Genomic DNA, 15,297 nt, shown 5'->3' on the forward strand with positions numbered 1-15,297 from the left:
CTGCTAAGGCAAACCAGCAGAAAAATTTTGACACCTGACCATACACATGCTGAGTTAATAACATGCAACAAAAAATTGCCCAGTATTGTTTCTTAAATGAAACATGGTAGATGAAAAGATGACACATATGACATGATAAGAGAGCTATACCAGAGTAATAGGTTATCTATTATTCTGGCTATACCGGTGTAGACTGATGGGTATGATTTGATAATAACATGATGAACAAAAATAAAATCGACAAAAAATAGTATTAGATGTTTTAAAAAAGGCAATCACTTTAAATTAAGGAATTTTTCTATTTCCTTTTCCAGCTTTAAATAAATATAATTAATAAAATATTATTTTAAGTATTTATCACAGAGTAATTTAGATTGTCACGTTACTACAACTACTGCAAATAAGTTGAAACTTGAAACCTTTTCGTTTCGTCGAAAGAACTTAGGTGTACACATCATCTTCCTGGAACAAGAACAGTACCGGTACACATTTTGAACAGTCACGCATAATGGGACCCCGAATTCTCTTGGCCTATAATACATTTTTAAAATCGAAGCAAACTGGGGGAATCACATTTTGAGTTTTATAAATCCCGCACAAATACAAATTTAGACATCTAGTAGTCATTTCGTACACTTCAAAAACTTTGGCCCCCACTTGCTTTTTGAGTACTTTACCCGGTTTGGTTCTCCTAAGTCGGAATCTATTTTTAGTAATTTCGTGAATTTCAATCAGGTACGCACAATTTTCTTTTATATTTAATTAGGAATTAAGGTGCGTGTAGTAATCCATCTGCAAAGTTCGAACTCGTCTGATTGTAATTTTTTAAGCCTTTGAACAATCTGTCACCTACTCTGTCTTGACTTGACTTAGCTCCATGTGCTCATTGATAAAAACCTATATTTTGTAATACTTTTCCCTTTGAATAGATAAATAAATTTAAAATGCCACCTAAGAAAGAAGCTGCTCCAGAGCCCAAACCACTCATTGGACGTGTTGGTACAAGTCTTAAAATTGGAATTGTTGGACTTCCAAATGTTGGTGAGTTATCATTTTAACGGTTACAGAAATTAAGGATAGATAAGCTATTAACATTTTTCTTTCCTGCTCAGGCAAATCCACTTTCTTCAATATCTTGACTAAAAGTGCAGCACCTGCTGAGAATTTCCCATTTTGCACCATTGATCCTAATGAAAATAAGTGTTATTTTAGCTGTTTTAATTTTTTTTTATATGTCCCTTTTTATGTTGTATTAAACTTGTATTTCTATCTTTACGTAGGGTTGCAGTTCCTGATGATAGGTTTGATTGGCTTTGTGAACATTACAAACCAGCCAGGTAAGATTTTGAAAAATGTCTTACCTTCCATAGTAATATTGATTGTTAATAACATTTTACATAGTAAAGTCCAAGCTTATCTAAATATTGTGGATATTGCTGGATTAGTAAAGGGAGCTCATGAAGGTCAAGGTTTGGGAAACGCCTTCCTTTCTCACATTCGAAGTGTCGATGCAATTTTTCATCTTTGCCGTAAGTAATTATACAAACAAATGTAAAACTAATCAGTGATGAGAAAGCTCAACTGGATTTTATATTACAAAGGAACTTTTGAGAGTGAAGAAATTACTCACGTTGAAGGTGACGTCAATCCTGTTCGAGATATCGAAATCATCAATGAAGAACTAAGGTTGAAGGATGAAGAATATCTCTTGGCAACGATTAAAAAAACGGAGTCTCTAATGCGCAGTGACAAAAAGATGAAAACAGAATATGTAATTATTATTACTTGTTTTCATTAACCGCATTTGGTTCTTATAATTTGTTCCCGTATTTCAGGATATTTTGTGCAAAGTTAAGGCCCATCTTGTTGATCAAGCAAAACACATTCGGTATGGCGACTGGAACGTCCAAGAAGTAAGGAAAAATTACAAAAAATGACTAAAAACTTGAAATCCAGTTAACCTGATTGAATTCTTTTAAAATCTGTTTTCTCAGATCGAAGTGTTAAACAAGCATTTGTTTATCACATCGAAACCTGTCATTTATTTGGTAAATATGGCAGAAAAAGATTATATTCGGAAAAAGAATAAATGGTATTTTCAAAAGTCGATCCAAACATTGAATTTGTGAACCATGCATATACTGTTTCCCATTTTCATAGGTTACCTAAGCTCAAAGAGTGGATCGATGCAAACGATTCTGGCGCTATGATGATTCCTTTCTCTGGTGCCTTTGAAGGCAAGATAGCCGATATGGATGTTGACGCACGTAAAGCTTTTTGTGAAGAAAACAAAGCAAATAGTACATTCGAGAAGATTATTGTACAGGGCTACAAATGCCTTCATTTGATGTACTTCTTCACAGCGGGTCACGACGAGGTCAAAGCTTGGTCCATTCAGGTTTGTGTAACTTTAGTTTTAAAAAATCTCCGATTTCTGATCATCCAAATTGATTTACAATTGCAGAAGGGAACCAAAGCTCCACAGGCGGCTGGCCGAATTCATACGGATTTCGAAAAAGGTTTCATTATGGCGGAAGTCTTTAAATTCAACGACCTAAAAGAGGAAGGCACTGAGGCAGCTGTCAAGGTAATATTCATATTTAATGTTTTGTTATGGATTTAAGTGCAATACGTTCATCTCGGAGACAGGCAGCTGGAAAATATCGTCAGCAAGGTAAACTTTACGTTGTAGAAGACGGTGACATCATCTTGTTCAAATTCAATGCTGGAGCTGGACTTACTGCTGGTAAAGACGCCAAAAAGAAATGAAAACGCACTATTGAGCTAACACTCGTTCCTCAAAAGCAAATAAGAGTGAACTGATGAAAATAAAATCGGAAGACTGAAAATAGTTGCATTGGTTGTTTTACTGGTAGTTTTTAACATAATCCATATTCCATTATACGAAACAATCCATACTAGAGACATGAAGATTTGTGCAATGTCCAATCAGAGCGTTGACAGTCTACACTACAATACTTCACTGAACGACATCGTGAACAACGTTTGAGATTAACTTTGATCTGTTTACATTTGGAGCAAACACTCGACTCTAGCGCCTGTTCTTTAAGGATCATTTTTTTTTCCTCTTGTGTTTGGATGGAAATTCGGTTTGTTGTTGCCACAAGATCTTCCATTTCAGCCTCAGTTCCTGTCTGATCAGCATAGCAAGGAGAAACAAATGTGGCAAGCCACGGGCTAGTTTCTCCAACGGGCAGCTGCTCGATCGGCCAGGCGTTGGTGAGTATTTTGGTCGAATTTAAACGGAACAAATATCGTAGCACACCTTCTTCTTCCTCCGATTTGACAAATAGAGGACAAACTTCGGACGAGGATACTCCTTCGACGAAGATACGCTTAAAATCTTCTGTAGCCTTTGTTTGTTCAAGTTCACCACGATCAACCAATTTTTGGGCTAGACGATGGTCATTAGCTGTCAACAACAACATTGGAGCTCCTAGGGGAGAGATCAGCACAGGAAGATGCACCCGAATGAACCATAGATTTTTAAGTTTGGGGTCATCCTAAGAAATACATTTTCGACATATAAGTTAAGTTACAGATTTAATTAAAACAAAAATCTGAAAATACCTTGGACCGAATAACATATAAAAGATTGCCATCAAGTGTAGTGGACTGGAAAAGCGTCCGAACGATCTCCCTTACGCCTTTCACACAAGAGTTAGTTCTCACTGAATCATCTTCGGTCTCGTTCAACATCTGTTGCTTCAAGTCACGGCAATGGAATTGAGCGCACAGATGATAGTTAAGATCTTTCAACAGGCTTTTGGTATCCCATAAATTCAGAGAACTGACATCCCATCTCTTGCGATCTTTCCACTCGTAAGGATGAGGCTCATTGGTTGATTTAGGTAAAATCAAGCGAACGCGATTAGTTTCCGTTTCACAAGACGAGTGAACGTCAGCAACTTTGAACGGCCAAGGGAAAGTCAACTCCTGACAAACTCCACCAGCTAAAAGCGTGACTTGATGTGCTGCTTCGGCCGGTGGCTGTCTGTCTGTAGACAAGATCATATCTAGGTAAGAAAAATCAGAAGTAAATAAAAAAGCAAGGCTATTGGATTGGTTAAGTGAAGAAATACCTTCTTGGTTAATTCCCGGTAGATCAACATGGTAAAACCCTTCAAAATCTATGCATGTAAGGAACGCAGCGGAATTGGTCTTGCGCGGGAAAGGCGCAGAAACATCCAATACTGTAGTCGAAGCATCAGTCAGAAGACAAGTAGAAGAAACAGATGCGTTGCCACTTATCAAATAGGCAATGGTGTTTTCTAGGTCAAGACGGTGATCCTCCAAGAGCATGAATGACGCTATTATATTACAACCATCGCGGCTTAGTCCGAAGTTATCGATAAAGTGAAAGCACTTGTCGTTTTGATTGGCCAAAATAAGTCGTAGGCCTTTTGCCTCTCTGTTTGTGAGTTTGAGAATGATTTTCAGACAAAGAATTTTTCCGCCGTTCATCCAGGATTGAAGGGTATTCCAAGAAAGTTGGGACGACGGATGTAAAGATGCTGGTTGCTCCAAAGATTCACGATGGGTTTCAAGAAGATCAACTCGAGAAGTAAACGAGCTGACGAAATAACAATAAGTAAGGGGAGTAAATGATGATTCGATTGTGTTTGATTGTGGCACCTCGAGTTCACTGAAGATCTTTGTTTGAAGCGCTTCAAAAAAGTCGCTGATGGCACCGGAATTTTCAAGACGCATATTTGTGAAATTTGGGGAACGTTTCCATTGGAGACGGACCGACGATCGCCAGCTTGTTTTAAGTGGTAATGTGTTGCCCAGATGTACATGATTAACCAAGACGAAACCATATAAAGAGGGAATAATCTGAATTGAAGTGCAGAGAGATGCTTCAACGAACTCTTTTGAAGAGTCGTAACGACTGACAGCAGAGTTTTCACGCCAAGGAGAAGATTGGGTCAAGATAATTGCATGAGGATCATCAGCCAATACGAGGTGAGCAGCGTTGAGAATATTTGCTAAACCAACATGGTTAGGTAATTTTGAAAAATCTACAATATTAAACGGTTCTGTCCACGTTTTGCGATAACACAGCTCTAATGCATCACCAATGTGAAAAGTCAATGTAGCTTCTGTAATCCATTTTTGATAGCTCATAACTTGATTGCACAAAGCCTTCTTACAGGATTCTAGAAAGTTCCCCTGAGCGGGCAACTGTTTGAGATTTAAATACATTTCAAACGGTGAAACGGAAGAAATCAGTGTCCAGTGGCCGGTTGCTGGTTCCAAGAGCGTTGGATTGATGCAGATCATTATTTCTTTGTCCTGAGAGCAGTTGCCCGTTTCAAAATAGATACGCATTTCTTCGGCATTTCTGCTTGCTTTTTGATCAATATGAGCTTTTGTCTGCGCAATCATCCACTTCCATACTTCAGCTAATGTTGGCTTGTAAACACTGTCATCTGATTTTGAGGTTTTGCTTGACCCAAGTTCATGAATGTTATTTATAATGGATTCATACCTGGAATGCATAAAATTTTATTATTAAGTCTGTTTCACAATAGTTTGTTTCTTATTATTTTTACCTTTGTTTGTGAATTTGTTGCATGGTAGCTAAGTTTACTTCAGACACTGATGAAACCCAGAATTTCCATATGTTCTTTAGAACAGACAAATCACTTTCAACAGGAACCTTTAAATTATCTGAGAAACAATCAATGCTCAATTCTGTGATGTCCTTCAAAAACCTCTCTTTAGTTACTGATGACCACTCCATATTATACCATATATCCCACAAATATTGTAAATCTTCATTGCTGTCAGGATTAAATTTTGTATCAGTAATTATTTTTGCAAACAAGATATTTCGTGCCATGGCCATTGCAGACATATCTGTTACAGTGATGTTAGCAATTCTTTGATTGGAACTGAGAGAAGTAGACTTAACAGCAAAGGGTAAATCTCCACATGATAATATTAGCACCTAGGAAATGATTTTCAAAATGATTTTTCATTTTCAAGGGAAAAGACAAAAAAGCAAATAATAGCTGCCAAACCAATTACATACCTTGATAGGGATATCATTCGAACCATGATATTCCTCAAGAAAATTTTCAGAGGGGTAGTTTGAAAACGAATAGCAAAGAGAATTCGGCAAATGATATTTTCGCGAAGGAGATAACATTTTTTAAATTTAAGTTACAGGATTTCTAAATTGATTAGCCGTAGCATCTATCAATTAGATCTTCTATCAGATCAAAGTTGTACTAGTGTTACACATTCAACATTGAAAGAAAATTCGAAAAAGAATTCGTCTGCTACAAGTTTTCAACAACCTTGGGCCCATAAGGTTCAACAACTCGTTACGGCAAAAGGGTTGCGTTGCTGCGTTTCCTCTTCCTCATATGTGGATTGTTATCTTATATTTGACAGTTGCCTCGAGCATAGAGGTATATTAACCGATTCTTGTATGGAAAAGTGATCTTCCGCAAAAGATTGTACAGTGATATAACTAATAGTTCGTTATGGGCAGTTGTACATTTTTTATTCCTAATTCGTGTATTTTCTCTGATCTGTAGGTTAGTACCACCCTAGATCTGTTTAGAGAACTTATTGTGAAGAAAATATTAACCAAATGCCACAAAAAAGGACACAAAATGAATCGCGATAGCCCCAGCAAACCAAGATCTGCAATACCAGGTAAATGTTGATTAAATGCATATTAAAAGTATGGGAGAAGTTGTGTCTGTTGTTATTATTTAACATTTTCCTTGCTAGCTTATTTGACTGGAGAGACTGAAGATCCATATCCAAGCCTTTCTGATATACATGATTATGAACCAAATTTAGAATTTGACGATACTGAACTCCAACAACCAGTTGATGATGAAGGTGTGTAACTTTGTATAATATTGATTTTACTAAAGGTCAAATAAATTAATATGCGTTTTTGAAATTTTAGGGGAAATTATTGGAATTGGAATAGAATCCGATGAATTTCTAGAGACTCCTGTGTCTGATGGCACCATTGAGGAGAACTTTGAAGAAGCATTTGGCTTACCATCTTTAATTCCAGAATATCCATCTCTAATTCCAGAGCAAAGAGATTCATTAAAGGAACTTGATGTGGATGATTTCATTGATGTTGCTCAACATAGAATTGTTGATGTAGTGGGTGATGACACATATGGCCGCAAGGTTATTGGTATGTTAAATTATTATTTCATCATTCTAATCATTGTTTTTTATTTATTTTTCATTATTTTTTGTTAATATTGGGTTTTTTTGTGTGTTTTCTCTACAGTTGTCTCTGCTTGCAGGTTGCCAAGTAACAAAGTGCTGGATCATAACAGATTGCTGAGGTAATAAAATATTGCACATGTATGCTCAACAGTAAATAATACATGTATTCATTTTACAGTTACTTGATGCACACTTTGGATAACTATGTTGAGACTGATTACACTGTTGTGTACTTTCATCATGGTCTCAACAGTCAGAACAAACCGTCTTTTCGGTGGCTTTTACAAGCGTATCGCGCTTTCGATCGAAAGTACAAGAAAAATCTGAAAGCCTTGTACCTTGTACACCCTACAAATTTCATTAGAGTAATTTGGCAATTATTCAAGCCATTTATCAGGTAGATCTGTTTTCTGTGTTATGCGACATTTCAGCATATAGTAACATTTTTTTTAAGCATTAAATTCGGGCGGAAGATGATGTACGTTAATTACCTCAGTGAATTGGGTAACCATATCCATCTTAATCAAGTTAACATACCGCCACCCGTGCTAACGTAAGAAAATGTAAATCATATGTTTAATCGTTTTTTAATTAGTTCTTTAATGGCAGACATGACGCTCAGCTGATGTCAAAAATTGCTAACAAGTCAGGACAAGGTTCTCAGGTGGATTCTTCTTCATCTGTCCAACCTTTACCTACCCAACAGTTTGGTGTGACACTGCAATTTATCAAGGAACGCAACAATGGCCAGGTCATTCCGCCGGTAGTCTCTCGCTGTGTGGAGTTCCTCAGCCAACCAGATGGTTATTTCCCCAGTTATTTAAATCAAAGGAATCAATTACTGTAATGGAAATCTTAATTGACAGCTTTGGAAACGGAAGGATTATTCCGTCGCTCAGCTAGTGTTTCGTTAGTACGTGACGTTCAGTCCCGGATTAATCGGGGTGAATCGATTGATTTTCAGCGTGACTTTCCTGGCGATTATCATCTAGCTGCTGTAACACTGAAAACATTTTTGCGTGAACTGAAGGAGCCCCTAATGACGTTTGACCTCTTTGACGACATTATAAATTTTCAACGTAAGTTTGTTCATCATTGGAATTATTGTCTACTGAAACTTTAAAGCTGTTTTATAGGTTTGAACAAGGAGGAACGTGCTCAAATGGTAAAAACACTTATCTTGGAAAGGTTACCAGAGGATAATTACATCTTATTGAAATACCTTGCACAATTTCTCGCCAAAGTAGGGTCTAATTATTATCATTATTTTTTAATTCCTCGATACAAACTATATTTTAATTCTAGGTTCAAGATAGAAGCGACTTGAACAAAATGACATCGTTCAATCTCGCTGTGGTATTTGGGCCCAATTTAGTCTGGTCTCAGAACCAGCAAATGTCTTTATCGGCTATCGGACCCATTAACGCCTTGACGGAGCATATTTTGTCTCACTATTTAGAAATTTTCATCTTGTAGTTGAGACTTTCCAATGGCTTTCTCTCCACCTAGTCTTCTCGGACTGCTGATTCCCCCGTTATTGGAGCCTTTTCGTTATCAGATTAGACTCGCGCTTACCCCCTTTTTAGTTAACGGTTGTGTCAAATGAGTGTTCTGCAGGTCAAGGTGTATACAAATACCTCTCAAATTGATTTATATTCTTTATAGGTAACCAATTCATTTAGTGAATTGTAAAAAAATACGAACATTGTCCTACAAAAGTTTTGACTTTGTTTACCGAATTTGTTAATTTTAAGTGAAACCATAATACCAAAAGAAACCAAACATTGCAAAAAAAAAACTGGCTGGGGCTATATTAATTTATTTGTCACTTATGAACAAAAAAAGAAAGTGCAAAAAAGAGCGTAAGAAAATACATAGTATGATATACAATTTTTAGTTGATTTTTTTTTTTGCTTCATTGATGAGTCGCCACGTTTGAATTAATAATGAGTTCAAAAGTATTCAAAGCCCCACAGACGGATAGAAGATGAAAATATCCCTACCATACCCCACGAAAAAAAAAACGACACGCACGTTTTCCATGCACTTGATGAAAAAAGCTTGACATTCCAAGAAGGAAAATTTTCTGTTTACTCAACAATAAGTTTTACAAAAAGAGAATTGCTATTTTGGCATCGCAAAAGCCAATAAGAAATTGCTCGGTAATATTCTACATCTACGAGCATCAAGCAAAAAACTTCTATCACACCAAAGATTCTCAAACATTTTGAGATGTTATCTATGTGAAAGGTTGATGTTTCCCCAAAGACAGCGTTAATGAAAAAAAAAAAATACGATATGCCCGGAACCGAACATTTTTTTCTGAAGGACAAACTGAAATAAGTCCACATTTCTTATCCAGAAATTGAAGAGGGAAATAGAGTAAGGAAAAAATTCACACACGGAAAGTGAAATAACTAAATTAAAGCGGCCTTCGATCGCACCGTTGGGAAATGGATAAATCAAAATGAATTCGCGTGATGGTTTCGTTAGGTGTGGGCTTTGTTTTGCAAACACGAGAAAAGGAAAGTTTACACCCCACCCAAAGGCACACTACTTCACTGGAGTCCTGTATTTTTTTAAATTTTTTTTTCAAGAATTGTTTCTTATTTTACGTCTGTTTGAATTTGATAAATCTGGAAAAGTTTGGGCAGACTTTTTTTGTAAGAGTAAACTAACCAACTTTCATTATTCCGCGTTTTGTACTCGTGTTTCCTTTTCAGGTTGAATTGTTTCTCTCTTAGTCGGGGGTTCCTTCCTAAGCGGTCGAATTATCGGTAAAGCTCTGTGAACGGGTTCTTCGACTGGTGGTCTTCGCGACAGTCACAGTCTTGGCTGTTGGCTCGTCAGAAGAGCCATGTACAATCCGGCCAGAGCCATACCTTTTTGTCATTTGATGATGAAATGATTGCTTAGTGAATCGGCGTGCATCACCTAAACTTTCTGATTCCGATCGTTTTCGGTTGCCAAGTGACTATTAATAATAATTAAAAAAAAAAATCGCAATTTAGTTATTGTAGGTATTTAAGAAAGAAAACTAATAATTATTACCTTGGATCTACGTTGATCGGGAGGCTGGACAACACGAAAATCTTCAATAGTTTTAAACTTGGACAAATACTCCTGAAGCTTGGGGTCGACCGAGAGTTTTTTTCCGTTTTTGTAGTACTTCAAAAAGGCCCAGAACTTCTCAAGACCGTAGAGTTGACCCGTTTCATAATCACGAATAGTTTCTTCTTGGAAGACTTGATAGAGTTCGTTGCGATAGTGCTTTTCCAACCCATACGAAAAGTAACGGAATAGACATTCCAGCCCGTAGCGATATCCGGCAGCTGCGTCTTCTAGAGCCAGACGACGGAATTCATCAAACATTTTCCGGTTAAAGTTAGCACGAAGGAAAAACGACCAGAAACGGAAAAGCGTATTCATTTCTGGTGATTGGCCAACTCCAACGCGTTTACGCTCTACAAAATGAAAAGACCGTTAACAAAACAGATGTTTTAAAAAAATATATAAATGATAAATTTTACCTTTGAGACAACGGGCTCGGTAGCGCGTGTACACTTGTTGCGTAAAACCATTTTCCTTGAGCAGTGCGTGTGATGGATGTTGGAAACTGGGTAGCGACTGCGGTGTACTACCGTAACTACCCGCTATCGAACTCTTTTCTGCCGGACTAGTGCCCAGTTCACAGCTTCCGACACTCGTCGTCCGTACTCTGTGTTCCTTTGAATCCACGACCCAGCTAAGATTGGAAACGGGGTAAAATTTTAACAATATTACTACATCAGAAAATTTTATTTTAATTACCCGACGTGGCATTCTACCGGAGGATTGTCACCGTGTCTCGTCTTCCTTTTACGCGGTGTGCGTTCATCAAAGCTGATTGGATCCGTTTTCGTGACTGGATAGAAACGTGGCACCTGATGACGAGAAAAAAAAAACAGTTAAATTAAAAATCTCACGATTTTGTGTGTACAACTAATACTTCATGTTTTCTCCCTCTTCCTCGGTTAGGCATCGAAGATACTTTAAGGGAAGGTGGGGGTGGTGGAGGAGGTTGAGGAATATCCTGTTTCTGTGATTTGGGCACTATCTTTTCGAAATCCTCACGCGATATCAGATTTACAGTCTAAAGATCATCAAAACAGTTAAAATCAGGCTGCAACAAATTACAGACAACTTGGTACTTTGAAAGTGGATGTGGGATTGACGGACGGGGCCCATTCGTGATCGTTCCACAAGTCCTGCTCATAGTAACGTAACCCATCCTCAATGTGATGAACGAGTTCTTGTGTGATTTTCGTGCGGGAAGTCCAGTCTCCTGTCCGGTCATATCCTTCGTGTTTGGTTGGTCGCGTACTTTGCGTAACAATCAAAATCTAATAGAAATAGGTTAATACTACTATTTATGAAAACATTGATCGAATGTTACTACCTTGTTTATAAAGTCGTCGCCAACTTCGTCATATTCACCATCGTCCGAATCGGACCAATCAGTGGTAAAAGTATTCTGTTTGACTACTGGCAGAGGACGATCTAATTCCTCATCAAACTGAAAATCCAGCTCTTCCCTATCTTCACCTTTAGCATCATTTACATTTTTGGGTAGGCAGATGGATGACTGCCTTGAGCGACGACCGACCGACTTTTCATCCGCTGCAATTTCGTAAGGTAAGCCTCCATTTGACGAAGAAACTGAGGAGTGCCTATCTCTTACGCGGCGTTTAACCTAGGGGTAAACCAATAGAAGAAAAGTCGTATAAAGCAATTGTTTGATTATTAAGATGACCATCTTACCTCCTTCCATTCATCATCATTTGTTTTAGAAAGACTAGTCTTTGCAATTTCGTTGTTTGTGACTAGAAAAAATAAATGTTATTCCAACAATCTTAGATTTACAACAAAAAGTTGCAAACCTTCAGATTTAGTTGATTCGATTTTCGTTGGTTTGGTTTTAGACGGTTCAATTTTGGTTGCTTCAGTTGTAGTCACTTCGACTTTGGCAGGCTCAGCTGTTGTAGTTTTGGTTGTTTCAATATTTACAGGTTTCTCTATATGACTTTCTCCTACAGATGCCGGTGTAGTTTCTTGTTGTGGTTCTTCAATCTTAACGGTTTCAGGAAGAATAGGCCATTTTTCCGGATCGTTGATAGTTCGAACCTTTTAAAGAAATATAATTAAACAAATACCATTAATTACTGTAATCAAGTTAACAAACCTTGACTAAATCCTTGATTTTTAACACAGTTGATTGTTGAAGCGCTTGTATAACTAAACTGACATCCTGTGTGAGTGCCTGGACGCGATGGAAAGACGCAATAAGCGAAATAGGAAGGTACCCTTCCGTGTCCATTTTACGACGTAAAAAGAAGTCCCTTTGTAAATTGTCTTCACTGAAGTAGTATTCTCTATCATAAATAAATCACGTATGAAATGTGTGTTAGAAGAAACAAAAAGATAAAATGTCTTTCTCTTACACTTGTTTTCTGACAAGATCTTTTACAACTGATGCGTCTCCAACCGCTTTTGAATGCGGTTGCAGAGCTGCGGGTACGAGAAGTGCTACGTTGGTAGGAACGTGACCTAGCCCAACGCCTCCGACGGCCATGCCAACAAACGGAGTTACAAATGGCGAATCTTGAGTGCCGTAGTCTGCCAATCCAGCTGAGAAGATGGGTGCCATAAAATCGGAATATTCGATAATTCCGTCACCATGCTGTGTCGATCGCGAGCGGCCAAGCGCATTGCCACGGGATCGATGACGTCCTCGACTGGCGCGGCCAGGACCAGACATTCCACGGTTATTTCTTTGAGGAGCACCAGATTCTACTGCTTCCCCATTCAATCGTTTTTCTTTGACTTCTCCTATTAAATGCAAAAATAATTATAAATATGGTCAATAAATGAAACGATTAGCAAACAAAAACCTTTTGCAACACTTTTCCGTCCATCTTGAGCAGAATTGTTAGAAACATCTTTTGGCGAACGGGTTGATTTGTTTTTCTGAGACTTAGGTCGAACAGAGGGCGGCTCAATGTCCAGAGGGACCCAACGTGGTTTAGGTCCTGTTAATATGAAACTTAATTATTGAAAAACGGCGCAATAGTAATCAAATGATAATATACCTTTCTTCTTCTTGTCAGCGCGATTTTCTTTATTTTCCACTCCACGTTTGTCTTTATTATTAAGGGCTGCATTATTAGGGCTCGACTGAGTTGTCTTTTTCTCTGTTTTTCTAGTCAAAACTGGAGGTGGTTGGGTTTCTTCATCCGAGCTGACAATTTCTCCTTCCTCCAACTCCTCTCCAGTGGATCGACGAACGTTTTTTTTGGGAGTAGCGGGTTTGTCGACGCGGCTCTGAATTTCTGGTTTCTTCTTAACTTGGTCATTCTCGACAATTTCACCTTCTTCTATCTCTTCCACAATGACCTGATATTTCAATTGTATTAAATTCCATGCTATGATTTGACAGGAAACATTAAGCACAATACCTCATCTGCCCAGGTGGTGCGAGTCTTGCTGATAACAGAAACGGTAACAACAGTTGGTACTTCCTCTTTCGGACGTACGACTGCAGCTGCAACGGCAGCCTCGCCCAAGGTTGGCCAGTCTCCAACGTCACTGAAATCGCTAGCCTGATTACGATGTCATTATAAAAATCAAAGCAATGAAAACGTGATTACAAATCCGGCTATTTTAAACTAACAAATTCAACTAGACTACGAAAGCAATTTTTAGAAATAACCTAATCTTTCAACTAGGTCAAATATCCCGAGGCAAATGAAATAGATCAGTTTTCCCCTTCTCCACCCATTTTCAGACCGCACTATATGCGACACTTTGTTCTGCAAAGGGAGAGGGATGGGTTTTAATCTTGCCGGAGGCCATCATTCTTTTTCGCTTCGTATGAATTGTAACGGAGTTTTACTGAAGAAAGTAACACGTGGTCTCGCTACGTTGCCTACTAAAATCACGTTTAAGGAACCCGATCCCTTTTTAAAACTTGGACTTTTGAACATATTATCTTATCCTAGCCTAGATGTGTTTTTACTTTAACAAGACGAAACATCATAAGAGCTTGCTCCGGTTCGGCCACACGTACCTTGACATTGATTTTCCTCCTATCCATAACGTTGGCCTTAACAACTGTGGGTTGCTGCTGTCTCTGCTGCTGGAGTGGTCTCCCTATGAAATAAACAATTAATTACATTTTGCATATCCACATATAAAAAGAACATTTCTCAGTTTTGTCACTCTTCTCACAAGTGGCCATTTGGCATCTATTGCCATGGACACCTGTGTTTACACACAGACATACATAAATGGGGAATGAGCACAAGCAAATAGGTCTCAATGCCTTACCTAAGAAATGACGTGCTGATGGCTTCAGTGGACCACCTTGCTGTGGACCATTTCGGTTGACAGTCCAGGGATTTACTTTTGGAATTGGGGCTTCAATAAACTTGGGCTTATTCTCGTTTTCTTCCTTCATTACATCTTCGGCAGATTTTTCAGTGGAGCAGGAATTTTCATCATTGGTTTCGGGATTCTTGTTAGAGATTGCTTGACAAGTGGATCCATTCTCTCGAGAGTCGCTTAGGGCCTCTTTGGGATTGACGGAAGGTGAATCGACAGCAATTGACTCTGTTAAGGCCGCCATGATTATTTTACGTCTTAGCCAACTGGCCTTGCTGACACGTGTGGATTCCAATTAGCAGTCACAAATGATCTAGTTATGCGGATCGCGATAAATAACTTGCAATAACGTTTACATACACACAAATGTTCTATGACTCGTCATAATCCATCCGATGGATCACTACGAGTTTTCTTCCCTTCACTTGTAAATGAGATGAGGAATAGAGAGCGTGACAAAAACTGACACGCGGAAAACAACACAAGTCCATATGCACAGCACAGACAGATACTTACGTTTCCCTATTTCGCCGTGTGAGGGCTGCCAAACACATGTGTTCGAGAACCGACAGGGTTTTGAGACACGATTCCCTGCTAACTTTATTATTTCTCTCTTTATTTTTTGCCTTAAGAAATGCATGATAA

The 15,297-nt window shown here is 38.3% G+C and overlaps 4 protein-coding genes across 8 annotated transcripts; 2 read left to right on the forward strand and 2 right to left on the reverse strand.

The window, feature by feature from the left end:
* The first annotated feature begins 585 nt into the window (after positions 1-585).
* On the forward strand, positions 586-2,849 carry LOC124194835 (obg-like ATPase 1). 2 transcript variants are annotated; one of them, XM_046589329.1, is made up of 11 exons: positions 587-735; positions 930-1,041; positions 1,113-1,196; positions 1,277-1,337; positions 1,402-1,529; positions 1,602-1,771; positions 1,836-1,913; positions 1,995-2,092; positions 2,161-2,398; positions 2,465-2,587; positions 2,650-2,849. In XM_046589329.1, the coding sequence occupies exons 2-11, from the start codon at positions 945-947 to the stop codon at positions 2,767-2,769; spliced, it is 1,197 nt and encodes a 398-aa protein (XP_046445285.1). In that variant the 5' UTR covers positions 587-735; positions 930-944; the 3' UTR covers positions 2,770-2,849. The 2 variants fall into 2 exon arrangements, with proteins under 2 accessions (XP_046445210.1, XP_046445285.1); XM_046589254.1 differs by having other exon boundaries at positions 586-735; positions 2,161-2,587.
* On the reverse strand, positions 2,850-6,298 carry LOC124194419. Its single transcript, XM_046588635.1, has 5 exons — positions 6,059-6,298; positions 5,577-5,974; positions 4,104-5,512; positions 3,592-4,037; positions 2,850-3,524 (listed from the first exon to the last, which is right to left on the reverse strand). The coding sequence occupies exons 1-5, from the start codon at positions 6,173-6,175 to the stop codon at positions 2,919-2,921; spliced, it is 2,976 nt and encodes a 991-aa protein (XP_046444591.1). The 5' UTR covers positions 6,176-6,298; the 3' UTR covers positions 2,850-2,918.
* Positions 6,299-6,325: 27 nt separating this feature from the next.
* Positions 6,326-8,882, forward strand: LOC124194482 (rho GTPase-activating protein 1-like). 4 transcript variants are annotated; one of them, XM_046588730.1, is made up of 11 exons: positions 6,326-6,440; positions 6,570-6,690; positions 6,769-6,882; positions 6,953-7,195; positions 7,295-7,352; positions 7,412-7,630; positions 7,688-7,786; positions 7,843-8,036; positions 8,100-8,312; positions 8,370-8,476; positions 8,539-8,882. In XM_046588730.1, exons 1-11 carry the CDS (start codon positions 6,396-6,398, stop codon positions 8,707-8,709), a joined length of 1,584 nt encoding a protein of 527 aa, XP_046444686.1. In that variant the 5' UTR covers positions 6,326-6,395; the 3' UTR covers positions 8,710-8,882. The 4 variants fall into 4 exon arrangements, with proteins under 4 accessions (XP_046444686.1, XP_046444804.1, XP_046444749.1 ...); XM_046588848.1 differs by having other exon boundaries at positions 6,338-6,488; XM_046588793.1 differs by having other exon boundaries at positions 6,341-6,442; positions 6,575-6,690.
* A 154-nt stretch (positions 8,883-9,036) lies between these two features.
* LOC124194274 (la-related protein 1B-like) lies at positions 9,037-15,196 on the reverse strand. Its single transcript, XM_046588422.1, has 16 exons — positions 14,599-15,196; positions 14,339-14,421; positions 13,728-13,871; positions 13,362-13,665; positions 13,164-13,301; positions 12,714-13,101; positions 12,455-12,644; positions 12,153-12,396; positions 12,034-12,095; positions 11,672-11,965; positions 11,424-11,615; positions 11,222-11,365; positions 11,044-11,156; positions 10,764-10,978; positions 10,285-10,697; positions 9,037-10,207 (listed from the first exon to the last, which is right to left on the reverse strand). Exons 1-16 carry the CDS (start codon positions 14,894-14,896, stop codon positions 9,992-9,994), a joined length of 3,438 nt encoding a protein of 1,145 aa, XP_046444378.1. The 5' UTR covers positions 14,897-15,196; the 3' UTR covers positions 9,037-9,991.
* Positions 15,197-15,297: the final 101 nt, after the last annotated feature.

The sequence above is a fragment of the Daphnia pulex genome, chromosome 1, assembly GCF_021134715.1.
Source record: "Daphnia pulex isolate KAP4 chromosome 1, ASM2113471v1".
In the NCBI taxonomy this organism is placed as follows: domain Eukaryota; kingdom Metazoa; phylum Arthropoda; class Branchiopoda; order Diplostraca; family Daphniidae; genus Daphnia; species Daphnia pulex.

What these genes read in the sequence shown, in the direction of transcription:
- LOC124194419 (XM_046588635.1), bottom strand. Translation starts at nt 6,175, where the DNA reads ATGTTATCTCCTTCGCGAAAATATCATTTGCCGAATTCTCTTTGCTAT. An exon ending in CAACAAATTCACAAACAAAG is followed by an intron (nt 5,513 to 5,576) that starts GTAAAAATAATA and finishes TATGCATTCCAG; the next exon opens with GTATGAATCCATTATAAATA. An exon ending in TATATGTTATTCGGTCCAAG is followed by an intron (nt 3,525 to 3,591) that starts GTATTTTCAGAT and finishes TGTATTTCTTAG; the next exon opens with GATGACCCCAAACTTAAAAA.
- LOC124194482 (XM_046588730.1), top strand. Translation starts at nt 6,396, where the DNA reads ATGTGGATTGTTATCTTATATTTGACAGTTGCCTCGAGCATAGAG. An exon ending in ACCAAGATCTGCAATACCAG is followed by an intron (nt 6,691 to 6,768) that starts GTAAATGTTGAT and finishes TTTCCTTGCTAG; the next exon opens with CTTATTTGACTGGAGAGACT. An exon ending in GTTCCTCAGCCAACCAGATG is followed by an intron (nt 8,037 to 8,099) that starts GTTATTTCCCCA and finishes CTTAATTGACAG; the next exon opens with CTTTGGAAACGGAAGGATTA.
- LOC124194274 (XM_046588422.1), bottom strand. Translation starts at nt 14,896, where the DNA reads ATGGCGGCCTTAACAGAGTCAATTGCTGTCGATTCACCTTCCGTCAAT. An exon ending in ATGATGATGAATGGAAGGAG is followed by an intron (nt 11,966 to 12,033) that starts GTAAGATGGTCA and finishes GTTTACCCCTAG; the next exon opens with GTTAAACGCCGCGTAAGAGA. An exon ending in GAAGAGGGAGAAAACATGAA is followed by an intron (nt 11,157 to 11,221) that starts GTATTAGTTGTA and finishes TCTCGTCATCAG; the next exon opens with GTGCCACGTTTCTATCCAGT.
- LOC124194835 (XM_046589254.1), top strand. Translation starts at nt 945, where the DNA reads ATGCCACCTAAGAAAGAAGCTGCTCCAGAGCCCAAACCACTCATTGGA. An exon ending in TGTTGGACTTCCAAATGTTG is followed by an intron (nt 1,042 to 1,112) that starts GTGAGTTATCAT and finishes TTTCCTGCTCAG; the next exon opens with GCAAATCCACTTTCTTCAAT. An exon ending in AAAAGATGAAAACAGAATAT is followed by an intron (nt 1,772 to 1,835) that starts GTAATTATTATT and finishes CCCGTATTTCAG; the next exon opens with GATATTTTGTGCAAAGTTAA.